This window comes from Chaetomium strumarium (genome assembly GCF_033439665.1).
Source record: "Chaetomium strumarium strain CBS 333.67 chromosome Unknown B0T15scaffold_2, whole genome shotgun sequence".
In the NCBI taxonomy this organism is placed as follows: Eukaryota; Fungi; Ascomycota; class Sordariomycetes; order Sordariales; family Chaetomiaceae; genus Chaetomium; species Chaetomium strumarium.
Window position 1 is genome coordinate 3,559,106 of NW_026944430.1, and position 17,092 is coordinate 3,576,197.

A 17,092-nucleotide genomic window follows, 5' to 3' on the forward strand; every position below is an offset into this window, starting at 1 on the left:
GTCTCGCCCTAGTAGGTTCTTCCCTCCTGCATCGTCGTCATCATGCCTGACCGTATAGAGAAAAAGAAACGAACGAGTTCTGACCGTCGTCGCGATCAGGTGCGCTTCCTCGCGCGGACCGGTGTTATCATGCCTTCCTGCACTTATTGCCACGAGAAGAAACTGGAGTGCGTTGCTCATGAGCGTTACGAACGTTGCCTTCCTTGCGTCAAGGCAGGTCGTTCCAACTGCGATGTCCATGGCGTAGATTGTGAGTCTGCCGCTTCTCTTTGCTCCCATGCTTGCTGACTTCCGTAGTGCGTCCTTTTATTAAGGAAAAGGAGCGTCTTGATGCCGAGCGTCGGGCCACGATTAGCAAATTACTTCGTTTGGAGCAACAGTCGCGGGCGTTGGAGGAGAGGGCTCGTGCAGCCTTCCGTCGGGAGTCTCGTTTGTTGGACGAGGAGGAGAAGGAGGAGTCGGAGCAGGCTTCCCTGGCCGCTCTGCCTTCGGATGGCACGGCAGCAGCGTCCCTAGGTACTACCGCTTCGCCTTCTTTGTCGGATTTCCTTGCTCCAGGTCCTGCTTCGTCGGATCACTTGGATCCCAACTGGTTGTCGGACGTTCCTATAGACTGGAGTGTTGTTGGGGGAGGTCCCTCGTTTCTGGCTCCACAGGGTTCTGGTGGTGGGAGCCCTCCGGTTTCTCAAGGTAGTGGGGGTTCGTAGCTGGTGGTGGTCGGGTCTTGGTCGCGCCTGCCGTGCGTGTCGTGTTGTAGCGTGGCTGCCTGCAGCCGCTCTTTCCTGCCTGGGGTTCTCAATCTGATTCTTGTTGCCTGTTTCCCGACAAATGAAATGGCTCAGTGGTGTAGCTTGGTTATCACACCCGAGTGATTGCTCTGGGAGACCATGGGTTCAAATCCCATCTGTGCTACTGCTGGCTGTGGTATGGGATGACGTCGTGCAAGTCGTCACCCAGAACACGGTCAGCTTTTGCGTTTTTCCTCCTTCCTGGGCGGTCTGGGTTCCTTCGGTGGAATTCTCTTAGTTTTTCTGCGCAGCTGAGGTGTTCTGCTGGTTCCCATGAGTTGTCTTCTGGCCCGAAGTCGAGCCATTTGATCAAGTATTCTAGCCTTCCGTTGGCTATTCGTGAATCCAAGATTTCCTCAACGTCCCATTCTTCTTCTTCGTCCTCGGCTTCGATGTCCTTTGCAACCCGTGCGTTCCTGGGTGCTGGTTCGAGGAGCGAGATATGGAAGACGTTGGTGCGTAGCTTCATCGTTGATGGTAGCGAAAGTCGATAGTTGGATCTCGAGATTCTTGCGTCGATTTTGAATGGTCCAATCTTTCTGAAGTCGAGCTTCTGGCTTGGCCGTTTCGTTCTCAAATTCCGGGAAATGAGGTAGACCATGTCTCCTCTCTCAAGGCGAGGTCCCTCGAGCCGATGTTTGTCGTAGTACTCCTTCATCCTGAGTCTGACGAACTCGAGTTCTTCTTTTAGCATTGCATGCAGTGCATGCATCTTCTCCGCCTTGATTTTTGCCCTGGGTACCGTGACATCTGGTCCCTGGCGTAAATCTGCTTCGTAACCAAAGTTCGCGAAGAACGGAGTGACCTTTGTTGTCTCCGTTGGCGTTGTATTGTATGCAAGCTGTGCCGCTGGCAATAGATCAACCCAGTCGTCTTGCTGGAAGTTGACGAACGTCCTGAGATATTGTTCGACGATCTGGTTGAGCCTTTCTGTCTGGCCATCTGTCTGCGGGTGGTATGCTGTTGAAAGCTTGCTTTTCGTGCCCAAACGCTTCATAAGCGCTTGCCAGAACTTTGATGCGAATTTGGTGTCTCGGTCTGTGATCCATTCTTCCGGCCACCCATGAACTGCTGCGATGTGCCGATAGATCGTATCCGCAAGTTGCTCTGCTGACCATGATTCTTTGTATGGGAAGAAGTAGCTCCACTTGGTGAGTCGATCAACCACAGTGAGGATGCTGTCATACTTCGTTCCGGTAGTCGAGTCTTTCGAAAGCGGTAGTTTGGTGATAAAGTCCATCGTCACCGAACTCCATGGTCGTTCTGCAACTGGCAATGGTTCCAAGAACCCGTATGGTTTGTGCCGTGCCGACTTGCTTCTATTGCAGAGGTCGCATTCCTGCACAACAGTCTTGACTCTGGTCCTGAGTCCTGGGAAGTCGTAGTGTTGCCGAACCTTGGCGACTGTTTTGGCGATTCCCATGTGTCCTCCGAGTTTTGACTCGTGGATTGTCCTGATTAATTCCGTTTGATCCTGTGGTGCGACGTAGGCCTTGCCGTTGTACCATAACGCTCCATCTCTCCAAGAGATGCCTGCCTTCTCGTCTGCATCGTTCTGCTTCCGGTCTTGGAAGTCTTTTCCTAGCCGTTCTTCCCTGAAGACTGCGCAGCATTCTTCAAACGGTTGCAGAGGTTGTGTGCCGGGATCTTCGTCCTGTCGTGGAAGCGTGTCGTCATCGAGATCTTCCATCGGTTGGGGAGCGTGCCGTAGGGAACCGTCTGGCTGTTGTTGAAGTAATGGTGGCGAGGCTTCTGGTTGGCTGTTCCTGAAGTGATCTGGCCTCCTGCTCAACGCATCTGCCCGTGCGTTTTCCGAGCCTTTTTTGTAATTGATTTTGAAGTTGAACTCTGAAAGGAATTCTGCCCATCGAGTCTGTCGTCCGTTCAACACCTTGGTGGTAGTGAAGTACCGCAAGTTCTTGTGGTCTGTATAGACCTGGACTTCGTGGGTTGTGCCGCTGAGGTATGGTCTCCATTCTTGAAAGGCTTCGATGATGGCTAGCAACTCTTTGTCGTGGATTGGGTAGTTGAGTCGTGGTCCTTCGAGCTTTTTCGAAAAGAATGCAACTGGGTGTAACTTCCCATGTTCATCGCGCTGGCCAAGTTGTCCTCCGATTGCATAGTCTGATGCATCGGTTTCGACCTCAAATGGCTTCCGTGGGTCTGGCAACCAGAGCACTGGATCGGCGATGATTGCGTCGCGGATCTTCTGAAACGCTTGTTCGTGCTCGGCTTCCCACCGGAACTCGATGTCTTTCTTCGTGAGTTCGTGCAATGGTCGTGCAAGGTCGCCAAAGTTCCTGATGAACATTCGGTAGAAGTTGGCGAATCCGATGAATCCTCGCACCTCTGTCGTCGTTGTTGGTCGTGGCCATGTTTTGATCGCTTCGATCTTCGCTGGCTCCATCCTGATTCTGCCAGGCGAAATTTCGTATCCGAGAAACACTGTTTCCGTAACATGGAATTCGCTCTTATCCTTGTTGACTGACAATTTATGCTCGTGGAGTGCGTTTAGCACTGCCCTCACGTGTTCCTTGTGTTCCTCGAGTGTTTTGGAGAAGATGAGGATGTCGTCTAGGTAACAGACTGCGAATCGGTCGAGGAATGGGCGGATCGCATGATCAACGACCGCCTGGAAGGTTGCCGGTGCGTTTGTCAATCCGAAGGGCATTACGAGGTACTCGTAATGGCCGTAGGGAGTGCGAAACGCTGTCTTCCATTCATCCCCTTCCTTGATGCGAATGTGGGCGTACGCTGTTGGAAGGTCGAGGCGAGTAAAGTAACGGGCGCCTGCCAACTGGTCTCGAAGCCGCGAGATAAGTGGCAAGGGGTACCGGTTCTTTACCGTCTCTCCGTTCAGCTGTCGGTAGTCCACACACATCCGAAGCTTCCCATCCTTCTTTGGAACGAATAGGACTGGGTAGCCCGCCGGTGATGTCGATGGTCTGATATGCCCTATCTTGAGATTCTCCTCAAGATATCTCCTTAACTCAGCATCTTGTTTTTCGTTGGTGTGGTACACCTTGAAGAACTTCAATTGGGCTCCTTCCTTGAGTTTGATTTCGTGATCCCAAGGTCCATGGTCTGGTAGCCCCTTAAGATGCTTTGCTTCGAACGCCGGGTGTCCTTGGTATTCCGCTGGGATTTTGCCCGTTTCCGCGTTCTTCTCTGTACTCCGGTAGTACGAGAACTTGTCTCCGGCCGTGATACTGGCCGCTTCCCTCCAGGTGACCCAATCCTGGAATTCAAATTCTCCGGTCTCATCGATTGAGATGACAGCGATTTCGATGTCGTCTGTGTCTCTCTGAGCCGTGCGAGGGCATCGTCGCAAGTGGCGTCGGCTCTGGCCTGGTCTTGCCGATTCCCGCTGTTCTTCCTGGTGACTGCCGCCTCTTCCTGAGTCCGTAGTGCGCTGCCTGGCACTGTCCGTCTCTTGCGGTGGATCCATAGGGGCCGCCTTCCGGGGCGATCTTCCCTGCTGCGATCCGTCGTCTGCGCTTTCCATCTCGTTGGTCGGATACGGCCTCTGTTCCCGAGGTCGTAGGTGGCCACCTCCCTTCCAACTGATGTCTGGGTCGTAGTCTCGATGCCATGGGCGTCCTAGAATCATGTCCTTCTTAGGCCCCATTTCAACAATGTCAAACACCACTCTGGTGGTTTTCCCTTCCACCGTGATCTCAAGTGGTTCCGTTTCCCGTCGTACCCATTGGGTGTCGAATGGTCCTTTAACGATGTGCTGTTTCTTCTTGATCCTCCACGGGATCCTAAGTCGATTGACAAGTGTTGGCGAGATGAGGTCGACCTGAGATCCTCCATCTACCAGTGCCAATGTTTGGAATCCTTTCCAGTATGCCATAACCCAGATTCTGTCATCGGGCTTGTCGTTCTGAATCGCAGCGGCTTCCTTTTTGCTCGCTGGGAGGTCGTAGATCCTTTTCCTTGCGTGGTTCTTCCTGCACCCGCGGATCTGTCGTTGTTGTGATGGATTTAGTGGTTTCCGGGCCCCTCGGAGGGCCCTGAGCCGTTTCCCAACTCCGTCCTGGCGTCTGGATAGGCGTCCCCATCCTCCTGTGCCTCTTGGTTGCCGTCCTGCGGTCCAAGTCTCGGGAGTTCTTCGAATAATTGTCGAATTTCGTTGGCTCTTCTTCCTTCCTCTCGTCGTTCGCGAGGCGTCATCCATCTTCGTGTATGTGTCTTGCGTTCGTGATGTTCTTGGAGCTTCGCTTGCATATGGATTAAGCAATCCTGGCTCTTGCACTGTCGAGTGCTATTGGGCCACCGCTGGCAGTCTTCTGGCTGGGTTCTTCGCGGTGTCACCCTGATTCTGTCGTATGCGTTGGTCCTTTCGACCTTCCATAGGGACTGGTCGGCGCCGGTCCCTGCGTCCCAAACCCACGGGACTGGTCGAGGTTCTCCGTTTTGGTCGGTAGGCCTGTCGGGCCAAAAGTCGTTGTCGAATTTTGATCGAAAATGGTATCGGCATTCGTGCGCGATGCACTGGAACCATGGGACGTAGACGTGGTCGTATCGCTGGGGTTGGAGTCGAAGTGCGTCTTGTTCGTGGGGTTCGTAGCGCGGGCCGAATCCAATCCAGATGCGTACCGCGTTGCTGTCCCCGACGCCGTTGTACGGCTTCTTATTCCAAAAAGTGTCCCAATCTTGTGGTTCCTGCCCCTTGAGTCTTCGCTGGTTCTGGGCCTTCTGGTATTCAGCCTCGGGGTTCTTGATTCCATTATTCCCCCTGCCCTGGCTTAGGTCCTGTGCTGGTCCATCCCACAAGTTCGAGTGGTGCTCTTCCTGGACCCTGACCAACTTGGCCTTGACGAATTCTAGTTGGCTCATGGCCTGAGCCTTTTCTTCTGCGAGTCTTCGGGTAATTGTTCGAAGCTCGGCTTGTTCCTCTTCAGCCTCCTGAAGGCGCTGGGCGAGAAAGATGGGGTTCGGGCCAACGGGTTCGTTGTCCGATTGTCGTGTCCTCCATTGACCTTCTTCATTCTGGGTCAACTGGAATCCCCAACCTTCTGCGAGTTGTGATGCTGCGGCGGCGGCAATGTCGTAGCCTGTGATGGGTTCTTCGAACGTAACGTGGGGGCTATTGCTTCCTGACCGAGAGGAGTCATCGATGCTTCCTTCAGCCATGCCTCGGTCAACTGCGTCGTCGAAGTCATCCTCGGTGTAGCTTGCCGCAGCCACTTCAACCACGCGGGTTGACTTGTCGATCGTGGCATTTTCCTTGCCGGGCACCTGCTTCCAGTTCTTCTTGCTGCGGCACTCCCGCTTGAAGTGCCCTTTCTTGCCGCAATTGAAACAGGTGGCCTGGGACTTGTCCTTCCGTCCTTTATCCTCACGCTGGGTGGCGTCCACGTCCATTGGACCAGCGTGGGTGCCATGCGACGTGCTGGGGTACTGTCGCTTCTTTTTGTCGTTTGCCTTGACGAATGTAGGCTGCGTTCCGCGTCCCTTGCGCTGCTGGCGCCTGGCATAAATCCGGTCGTCAATGCGGATAGCCATGGCGATATATTCGTCAAGCGTGTCGGGTCGGTCCTTTTGATACAGTTCATCCTTGACTTCTTCCTTCAAGCCATCGTAGAACAACTGCATAAGACCTTCGTCATTGATCTCGCACCGAAGTGAATCCTGGCGGAACTGCATGGCGTAGGCAGCCGCCGACTTTGTCTGCCTCAGGCGTGCGAGTCGCTCCTGCGCGTGGAGCTTCTCATCATGGTCTCCGAACACCTTCTGGATTTCCTGTTCAAATTTGTCGTATGATTTGAAAATTTCAATGGTGAAATCGTCCTGAGCGTCCGCACTGTTGGTTAGCCAATCCTTAAGGGTGGGTTCAAACCATCGAAGTGCCTTCCCCTCGAGCCGCGAGGAGATGAACATGACTTTGGCGGATTCGTCCGCAAACTTGTCCGGGTAGTACTTGAGGTAGGCCCTCATGGATGTAAGGAATCCAGCGAGTCCTTCTTTGTCGCCTCCGTACTTGGGGGGTGCTTCGAGTTTGGCTTTGTCCTTGGGCTTGCCGTTGTAGGCCTCGTTGACGAGCTGTTGCATATGGCCGTTTTCGGCCTCAAGCTGGGCGATTTTGGCGTTGAGAGTCTCGAGAGCCTGCTGCATCTGTCGCATGGTTGCGGCCTGGCTCTGGGATTCCGGGGTGCTAGGTGTCTGGGGCGCCATGATGGTCGGTGGTACCTTCGATCTGAACCGTGACAGAGTCAAAGGGAGTGAGCAACGTGTGACGAAACCACAGGCAGTCCTGCCTCTGAAAGGGTTCGCCGGTCGAAGGTAACTGCTGGTCGGACTGTAGGTCTCGGTGAAGCCAAAAGGTTCACAACAATGCTTGCCGCAATGTCTGCACAATAGGTATGGGCTATTGCTTGTAATATTGCTCACTGGAGAACTCCCAGAGTCCTCCAGAACGAGTGACTATATACTAGCTATCTTCTTGGGTGCTCAGTACTTCGATTCGATGAGCACCCAGGTGCTCATCGTGATATGCCCCTGATCACTCTGATCGCTTACATCCTGCAGAGTGCTCAGCGGTATTGGCACCTTAGCACCTTTGCCTGTCTCTGACTGGTCCGCCTAGTTGTCCAAATGATTGGCTCGGGACGCCCCCGCGTCCCCACATACGGCCGTCTGCCCTGCAGCCTGCCGTTGGTTAATTCGTGACATCTTTACGCTAGGTAGTATCTATGTCTATCGGACTAGCGTAGGTGCTATATAATATACTAGGGTACTATCACTTTTTCTTATCATTAGCTTTAACGAATATAGGCTATATTCTATATCCCTTATACTACTAATGCCTGGTATAAATTCGGTCGTTAATATAGATGGCTATAGCAATATATTCGTTAAGCGCATCGGGTTAGTCCTTTTAGTATAGTTTATCCTTGACTTCTTCTTTTAAGCTATTATAGAATAACTATATAAGACCTTTATTATTAATCTTATACTAAAGTAAATCCTAGCAGAACTATATAATATAGGTAGCCACCGACTTTATCTACCTTAGGTATATAAGTCGCTCCTATATATAAAACTTCTTATTATAGTCTCCGAATATCTTTTGGATTTCCTGCTTAAATTTGTCGTACGACTTGAAAATTTCAATAGTGAAGTCGTTCTAAACGTCTATACTATTAGTTAGCCAATCCTTAAGGGTAGGTTTAAACTATCGAAGTACCCTCTCCTCAAGCCGTAAGGAGATAAATATAACTTTAGTAGATTCGTCTATAAACTTGTCCGGGTAGTACTTAAGGTAGGCCCTTATAATTATAAGGAATCTAGTAAATCCTTCTTTGTCACCTCCGTACTTAGGGGGTACTTCGAGTTTAGCCTTATCTTTAGGCTTGCCGTTATAGGCCTTGTTGACAAATTACTATATATTGCTGTTCTCGGCCTCGAGCTAGGCGATCTTGTCGTTGAGTCTTAAGGACCTGAGTATTGTCATTCTGAGCCTTAAGCTAGGCAATCCTTATATTAAGGGTTTCGATAACCTACTGCATCTACTATATGGTTGTGGTCTGGCCCTGAGATCCTAGGGTGCTAGATATCTAAGGCGCTATAATAGTCAATATTACCTTCGATCTGAACCGTGATAGAGTTAAAGGGAGTGAGCAATGTATGATGAAACCATAGGCAGTCCTGCCTCTGAAAGGGTTCGCCGGTCGAAGGTATCTGCTAGTCGGACTGTAGGTCTCGGTGAAGCCAAAAGGTTCACAACAATGCAAGTCGCAATGTCTATATAGTAATATAGGGCTACCTTACTGCTTGTATTGCTCACTAGAGAACTCCCAGAGTCCTCCAGAACGAGTGACTATATACTAGCTATCTTCTTGGGCGCTTAGTGCTTCAATTCAGATGAGCACCCAGGTGCTTATCGTGATATGCCCCTGATCACTCTGATCGCTTACATCCTGCAGAGTGCTCAGCGACATTGGCACCTTAGCACCTTTGCCTGTCTCTGACTGGTCCGCCTAGTTGTCCAAATGATTAGCTCGGGACGCCCCCATGTCCCCACATGCGGCTGTCTGCCTTGTAGCCTGCTGTTGGTTAATTCGTGACACACGACCTCTCTAATTGATGGCTATTGTGGAGCACCGGTCATATGACCCATAAATTAGGAATATCTTCCTATAATGCTTTGAGCTACTGACTCAGAACTTCTCTTTCCTTTCCTCAACCTTAGATTCACGAAATAGAATGACAACAACAGCTAGCTTGACCTTATTTAATTGCATCTAGTCATCACAGTAGCTGACCTAGAATTATAATATATTTCCCAATTTGTGGGTCACGTGACTTGTGCCTCACTTAGGCTATTCTATCAAGAAGATCATAAATTCGACTTCTAAGTAGGGTAATATATATATCAACTACCCTTCCCGGTGAACAAACATCGGGGGCCGCCTACGCGGGCGGCCGGGCATCGCAAAAATCGGGAATTAGGTCCTTTGCGATCTGTTCTTTCGATTCCAAGGGGTTGCAGCGACGCGCAGCTTCTACGCGGCCGTGTGGCTGTCGGATTGCTGGTTTTCGCGACAAGAAAGTAAGGATTTTCGAGTGCACCGAAAATCCCGCACTACCCCGCACGACGACCACCATTGACGACAACCACGACAATCTACCTGCAACAAGTTTACAAGACTAGGGGGACATTGGGTACGAAAACCACCCGACTCTTTCGACGTTTTGAAGAAGAGATAGGGCATCCCTGGCCCTACCCGGTTCTAAGGGCGCCTACAACGAACGCTAGAGGGCTAGTCGTACAGCGACGAGGATATAGAGCAAAAGCCGGCATCGCCGACCGATCGTACGACCAACTATAAGAGCAGGAGAGAGAGGGAATACGGGCTCGTTAAGGGAGGCAACACGGGCGGCCGGGCCCTCTTGCGAGGTACTTCGCCCTTTGTAACACTATAGTTGGATCTGAGGATAGGAGGCAAGGCAGGTGGATCAGGGCAGGTTAGTAGCAGAGCGACCGAGCAAGCTATGCCGGCGTGGCAGCTCATACAACGGCCTGCTGCAAGACACGGTCGGCCTTGTGAGGGAGACCTAGTAAGGCAACGGGAAGCTGGAAGTCAGGGTTGCACCTGGCGGAAGATAGGCCGTGGCGGCTATACTAGACCGAGAGGAAGATGACGGAAGTATGGCCCTGGCTCGCACCCAGGCCATAGGAGAGATATAGCTATTCCCTCGGCGAGGGACCCATAGGAATATCGTATGCGGCGGGGAGTATGCTCCCTTAGCTAGAGGCGTACGATAGAGGAGGAAACCGCCGACAGGACGTACTAGAGAGTACTATAGCTGGAGATCAAATGTATGGTGTCGCCGCTACAAGGAACTCATAGCTCTGAAGGAGTAGTATAGCCGGCCGGAGAGGACGGACGCGCGTGTCGGTCATCCAAGAGGGAGGAAGTATTGTGCCTTTTGTGGAGGGCTTAAGATGCAAACCTTGGAGTCCCGTGGCCTAGTATTATTATGCTTGGTCCGGTAGAGAGGTTTGGCCTTGCCTCTCTGATTAGATTACCTCTATAAGGCGGATCTTCGCGATTACGCTTAGGTAGCACGTTTGTAGAGTGATAATCTAAGGACTTCAAGGCCAAGGGGCTTGCAACAGGCTCCAACGAAGGTTCCGGAGGCTACGGGGCCGGCCCCGGAGCCCAGAAAAGCCAATAGACGTCGAAAAGGCCTCGGCTATAGTGGCCGAATGGAACGCCCAGGCTAAAGCCTTGGGCCCACCATTGGCTAAGACCCAGGATGACTGGGCATTATTAAGAGCTTGGGAGGCCAGGTGGAAAACCTAGGTCCAGGGACAGCCAACCAGGCTAGCCGACGAAGGCCTACCAACAGTTCTCTTCACAAACCAAGGCCTACGGAAACACCAAGGCCTTACAAGGTGTGACGGTGGAACCCACCGTACCATGGCATAGGCCATTGATTGGTCAACCTGGTTGGTGCCCCACCTTCCACATCTGGGCACATGCTCCACATCCTGTATTTAGACTTCTTCGCACCTTGCAGTCTTCGAGGATTCCTTTCCTCCTGCAAGTTCAATATTCTTGCAATGCAGTCAGTTTACCACCAGAGGCTTGACCCTGGCCTTGAATGACGGCCCTCGTGACACAAGGCTAAGAGCTCCCTACTAGTACAGGCCCGTACGGAGGCTATAGGCCTACGGGACTTCCTTTTTAAACAAAAGGCCCGTAACCAGCCTACCCCCTATTGCGAATGCGGGGAAGGCCGGGAGACAGTGGAGCACCTAGTAGTTTAGTGCTCTATACCACCTATACTAAGAATCTGGCCTAGGCAACTAATACGCACCCACTGGGACCTTAGCCTTGTTTTACAGGGCCTAGGCTACCAGAACCGAAGACTTCTGAAGAAGGTACTGGGTTGGCTGATGAACTCGGGCCGGCTAGGGGAATACAGGCTCGCCCAGAACCTAGATCAGGAACTGGAAGCCAGGGAGCTCGGCTAACCACACTCGTGGCCACGGCTTAGCTGGGCTAGCACCCTACTAGCCGTTGGCCCAAGGCCTTCCCAAGGCCTTTTTCTTTACTTGCAGCAGTGTGTATCACTGGAACCATGTCTTTCCTATTATTTTTGATGAAGGTTTTCACCCGGCCTAAACGGTACGGTTTTTCCTTTGTACATAGCAGTAGAGGGTCCGGCGCGCCTTGTAAATAGCTAGGCATAGCGGAGTAGGAGAATATATATATATATATATATATAATAATAGCTTATATCTATTTTATTCCTTCTTTTAAATATATTAATATAGCATTCACCTACTGGCATAGTACTTTATATGCAAGTACTAGTATTTATATAAGTTTGCTGAGCTTGGAAATGAGATTCAACCGGTGGCACGTCCAGCTACAGCCCTAACCCTGATTCTGGAATATCCTGGTCAGGGGCGGGCTTGGCGACTGCCCTGTCTCTCCGTCGCATGCACCAATATCCCAAGTCCGGCGTTGCAACTCCACAGTCATTCACACGCTGCTCAGGCTGCTGTGACAGTGGCTGCGACCCTTTCTTTCGCTCCCTCCACCCCTTTGACTTTTCAGTTCGTTTCTTCATTCAAATCCACTACCTCTCTCCAAAGCTGGCGTCCGTCGATACCTCGCCGAACCCTCGGCCTTCTCCTTGGAATTCACCACCCGTAGGATGCAGAACCCCTCCTCTCCGTTCGCCGGGCCGCCTCCGTTCGTTCCTTCAGACTCGAGAAAGTAAACCTATACATAAGTACACGCAGACGCCTACATCACACTTCCCGGTCATCCTTCCCGCCGACCTAGCGCTATCGAGGGAGATACCACGCTACGACATGGCACCCGTCGAACCGCTCCTACCAGGCGATCTGGCGCCCGAGCAGAAAGACACGGGACATACAAGCCATCACAACACCTACAACCCGCCAGTTACTTCTTCTTCTGCTTCTTCCAGGCGCAGGTCGCATTCCGTCACAGCAGCCATGCTCGCAGCAGCAGAAGCAGGACCCATGCTCTCCCGGTCTCCGTCCTCCGACCGAACAACAGACTCAAGGTCAGCAGCGTCGTCCAGCAGTGGCGCTAATATTAGGGAAACGCTCGGTCTGGCCGGGGTTGCGCGTCGCACTCTCGGCATTGCGCTATTGCTTGTGGTCGTGTTTCTATGGACGCTGTCAAACTTCTTGGCGAGTGTGCGTGTGAATCCCCGGAAGGAAAGGGATGGCTGGGAAGGATGGAACAGACGGGCTGACCCCAACAATTGTTTTTGCAGTATATCTTCTCCGACGGGACATACAACAAGCCGTTCTTCCTCGTCTACGTCAACACCTCGTGCTTTGCCGTCTCGCTTATCCCGATTACGATACGATACGCCATGCAGAATGGGACGGATCCGTTGGTGGCTGGCGCGCTGGCGATGTGGCGGGGCCGGCGGTTCGGGTTGGTGCCACTCAAGACGCGAGATGATGAAGCGGAGGAGGGCAGCAGGGACGAGGATGCCGCCGCCGGGGAGCGGTTGCTCGTCGATGATGAGGGCAGTCTGGAGGCGCTGGACTCGCCACGCAAGGAAGAGAAGCTCGGCTTGGGTGAGACGGCGCGGCTCAGTCTCGAGTTCTCGATGCTGTGGTTTGCCGCCAACTACTTCGCCTCGGCGTGCCTCGAATATACCAGCGTCGGCAGTGTGACCATCCTGACGTCGACGAGCAGCATATGGACGCTCATATTCTGCGCTCTCACGAGGGTCGAGAGCTTTACGGTGCGGAAGCTGATAGGGGTGCTCGCGTCTTTGACCGGGGTCATACTCATTTCCTCGGTTGATCTGTCGGGGGCCAACGATGATAATCGCGGCAGCTTTCCGCACAAGTCGACGGCGCAGATTGCAATTGGGGATGCCATGGCGTTCTTTAGCGCCATAATATACGGTGTCTACGTCACCGTCATGAAAAGGAGGGTGGGAAATGAGGATAGGGTGAACATGCCCTTGTTCTTCGGCCTCGTGGGCTTGTTCAACGTGGTATTGCTGTGGCCGGGGTTCTTCATCCTACATTTCACCGGCATTGAACCGGTGAGTTTTCCCCTTCGACTAACTTACAGCTTACGCGCGTGTGTGCTGACTCAACCGTGCAGTTCGAACTGCCGCCGACGGGTAGAGTCTGGGTGATCATCGCGGTAAGACACCCATGGCAACAAGCACAGTCCTGGGGAGCGTATTAACTTGATTTTAGATGAACTCTGCTGCTTCCTTCTTCAGCGACATCCTGTGGGCATACGCAATGCTGCTCACGACGCCGCTCGTTGTCACGGTCGGCTTGTCCCTGAATATTCCCTTGTCACTGATTGGCGAGATGATCCAGTACTCTCAGTATTCAAGCTGGGTATACTGGGTAGGAGCGGGGGTTGTGTTCATGTCATTCCTGTTCGTCAATCACGAGAGCCAGGAAGAAGACGCGGACGACAAGGAGCGCGGCCCTGCTGGGGCTGACAGGAGTGCGGTATAGCGTTCTTGCCTCGGTTGAAACATGCCGGGCCTTTTCCATCGTTTTGCTTGTTTGGGTCATAGATGATCTCGGGATACCCAGCGTATGCTATGATAGACCATTGACGTCAACACTGAATGCTTCTCTTGAGCGCCAATCTTCTGTAATTTGCATGTCATAGGGGTTAAGGATGCCGGACACTCAAAACAACCGCTCGAAGATCTGACAAACGCTGCGCGCTGACACAAGTCGGACTTGTGGCTAAGTATTCTTTGTCGTAGAGGGACACCGCCGTCCTGTATCGCTACTGACGGGACATGAAACAGTCCCTATGCGCCGTAACTCCTATTCCATGGTTATGCATGTCTGCTGGTAGACAGACCCAAGCCAAGCGCCTACGCTACACCATCTTGGGCGAAACCCGCCAAAACCAGATGCAATCCAACACGGGGTATATGTACCCATTCATCCAGAGCAGGCAATGCCTCCCCATGCTCTAAACCCATGCACAATGAAAGAACATGCCCCAAACGGGCGTAAGGTAATGATGACCAGACCCTCACCAATCATCCGTATCGCCCGACCACTGATCCCCAACATCCGCCCACCCATAACCCCATCTCCGGCCCCCCGTCTCCCCGCCCTCCCGGAGATCAGTCGCCTTCTCTGTGTCTTCGCTCCAGCATCGCACAAGAAAGTCGTCCCCCACGGTAACCAGCTTGCCGTCGCTCGTCCAGGCCACTGCCCCGACCTCCTTAGAATGGCCGCGCACCAGTGGCGTCCCCCGGCGCACGACAGGCACGGGACAATCCGAGTGGCGCAATGAGAACAGGTTGCTCATGCTGTTCGTGGGCGTCAGCGTCGTCGGCGCGCCGGGACGCTGCGCGAGCGAGGGGCTAGGGGTCTCCTCGAGCATGGCGGTGGTGGCACCGACGTAGTAGGCCTCTTGCTCGATATTCGGCGATGTCCAAGCGTGCTTGATGTAGCGCTCGTCCGTGGGGAAGAGGACGGCTGCGCCGTCGGAGCTGCCGACCGCTAGCAGCTCCGAGCGGCCGTCGGCTGCGCGGCGGATGGCGGCCTTGACGTAGAAACTCGTGGCGTGGAAGAGAGGGTGGCGGAAGCCGTAGAGCGGACCAAGCCCTTCGTGGGCGGTGCCATGGGGGTGGTGTCTCCTCCGCGGAGGCTCAGCACCAGGGCGGGCAGGGGTGAGTTCCGTTGCGTGGCCGAGGACCAGGTGGGCGGTGCTGTAGGCGTAGACTGTGTTGTCTTTGCAGAGCGTGTAAAGGCGCGTGCCATCCCCACCGAGGGCCATGGAGCAGATACCAAAGGGGCGGAAGGCGACATGGCTTGGAGGTGGAGCCGTGAAGGACACGGGCGTGGCAGCTTTGTGGTGCCGACTGGTATGCACGGCCCGGATATCCCAGAGCTTGACGCTGGCGTCGGCCTCGCAGGCGGAGAGAAGAAGGTGCTCTCGTCCGGGGGGCAGAAACTGCAGCGCTGTGACGGATACCTCGCCGACTCGGCCGGGAACTTCGCCGAGGCGAGCAACGTCACCGGACGCGGAGTTGGTTGTCTGGACCTTTGCCTGCCGCGTTGTTCGTGCATGGGCGCCGTAGATGCTGTTAACTACACAGCCTGGGTTCAGCGGCTTTGGCAAACGGTGATGAAGACCAGCCTCGGAAACGATTGGAACATCCTGGACGGGCCCGCCGCGACACCGAAGGTCCCATATTTGCACGCTGCCGTCACGGCCAGAGGTTGCGAGGACGCAGCCTTGGCCCCGGCCCGGTTGGAACCTCACTTGCTTCAGGGATGCTGTGTGATGGCTGAGAATTGAGACGGGCTGCTGCGTCATCATGTCAACTACTTTGGCCGTCTGGTCGCCGGATGCGGTAGCCAACAGGAGATCGTCCTCGGAGAAGGCCAGGTCAATGATGGCGTTCCCGTGAACTTGGAAAGACAGGTGGATTTTTGAGAACTCTCTGTTGGAGTCCAGCAGTCGTACATAGCCTTCTTCATCGCCCACCGCGACAAGACTACTATCTACAGGTTGTTAGCCGACGGGACAGCAACGGAAAGTAGGTTGAGCTCGCGGCACTCACTATGACAGGTGGTCGTGCAGAAGGGTATCGCACGTGGGGCGCCCTCATGGCTCGATGAGAAATGCGCCTCATCAGGCCGGCTGATGAAATTGGCGGTCTCCGTCCTCCAATCTAGGACAGCGTTAGCAATGATAACCTCACAGCACCGAGAATGGACGGGGATGTCTACCAGTAACAGGACACTCCAGTGCTCGCTCACTGGCATAACGCATGGCGCCTGTCATCCTCTGCACAAGCTGGGCGCCCAGTCCCCGGCGATATAGCGGCACAGGCGGCTTGGTTGGTAGTGGCGTGATTACAGGGTACTCGTCATCGTCTTCTTCGCTACCGGAGACATCATCATCCGCGAGGACTCCGTGCTGCACAGCGTGGCGTGTTATCACGGACCGCATCGGACTCCTCAAACGTGGTCTGAAGTCCGGCGTCGGCAGTAGGGGAGACGGGTTCGGCGACAAGGGTAAATGGCTCGCGGACTTTTCCGGAGTAACAAGCTGGACCTTTCGCCGCTTCCCGCGGTGGGCATCCTGGAGATGGGGTAAGCCATCGGCGCTGAGGTCATCCGAGACGGCCTTGAGCGGGCTCGAAGGTGTCTGGCACCGGTTAAGAGCCGGGGCAGTGAGATCGCAGAGGGCCTTCCGGGCAGCGCTTGGCTTGGACGACACACGGGATCGTGGAGTGAAGAAGCGCTGGAATTTCCGAGGCGTAATCGACGGGTTCCTCCGCTCCTTGCCCCGGCTCGGGGGCAGCCTCGGAGGAGACGAGGGTAGACTGGCGCTCGGGGCCGCCGACCGCTTGGTTCCGGAGGACGGCATCTTTTCCGACATGACCGATGACTGCGCCCAGGGCCCCAATCGATGCTGTGCCGCGGCTATAGACACAAAAGTAAACAATAGGAGGCGTGTATTGCTTATTGTCGACCGATGACTCCCACAAAGATCGCCTGCTACAGCCAAGGAACGAGAAACATATCACACACTTCACAAACGGTGAATAAGTAAGTAGGCTGGTGGTGGAGGGGGGTTTGCGGCATGCCCGCCGTTGCCCGCGTCGCTTAAGGAACTGCTTCTCAGACGCGCTCCGCGGTGCGATGACGCGCTGACAGCAAGGGGGTTTTAAGTGGTTGGGACTGAGCCGCCTATCAGAAGCCGGCCTGAGCTGGAGCTCACGTGTCCGGCCAATCAGCCAGGGCCAATTCACACTGATGCTGCCCCGCCAGTTAACGCCAA

The 17,092-nt window shown here is 53.9% G+C and overlaps 2 protein-coding genes and 1 non-coding gene across 3 annotated transcripts; 2 read left to right on the forward strand and 1 right to left on the reverse strand.

Annotated features, from left to right (window-relative positions):
- The first annotated feature begins 835 nt into the window (after positions 1-835).
- On the forward strand, positions 836-912 carry B0T15DRAFT_t52. Its single transcript has one exon. It is a non-coding gene; the product is annotated as a tRNA-OTHER (tRNA).
- An 11,214-nt stretch (positions 913-12,126) lies between these two features.
- Positions 12,127-13,785, forward strand: B0T15DRAFT_491401 (uncharacterized protein; the record flags this gene model as incomplete). Its single annotated transcript, XM_062866772.1, has 4 exons — positions 12,127-12,480; positions 12,561-13,352; positions 13,415-13,456; positions 13,513-13,785. The coding sequence occupies 4 exons, from the start codon at positions 12,127-12,129 to the stop codon at positions 13,783-13,785; spliced, it is 1,461 nt and encodes a 486-aa protein (XP_062724629.1).
- A 508-nt stretch (positions 13,786-14,293) lies between these two features.
- Positions 14,294-16,923, reverse strand: B0T15DRAFT_120894 (WD40-repeat-containing domain protein). Its single transcript, XM_062861621.1, has 3 exons — positions 16,036-16,923; positions 15,867-15,977; positions 14,294-15,807 (listed from the first exon to the last, which is right to left on the reverse strand). Exons 1-3 carry the CDS (start codon positions 16,688-16,690, stop codon positions 14,324-14,326), a joined length of 2,250 nt encoding a protein of 749 aa, XP_062724630.1. The 5' UTR covers positions 16,691-16,923; the 3' UTR covers positions 14,294-14,323.
- Positions 16,924-17,092: the final 169 nt, after the last annotated feature.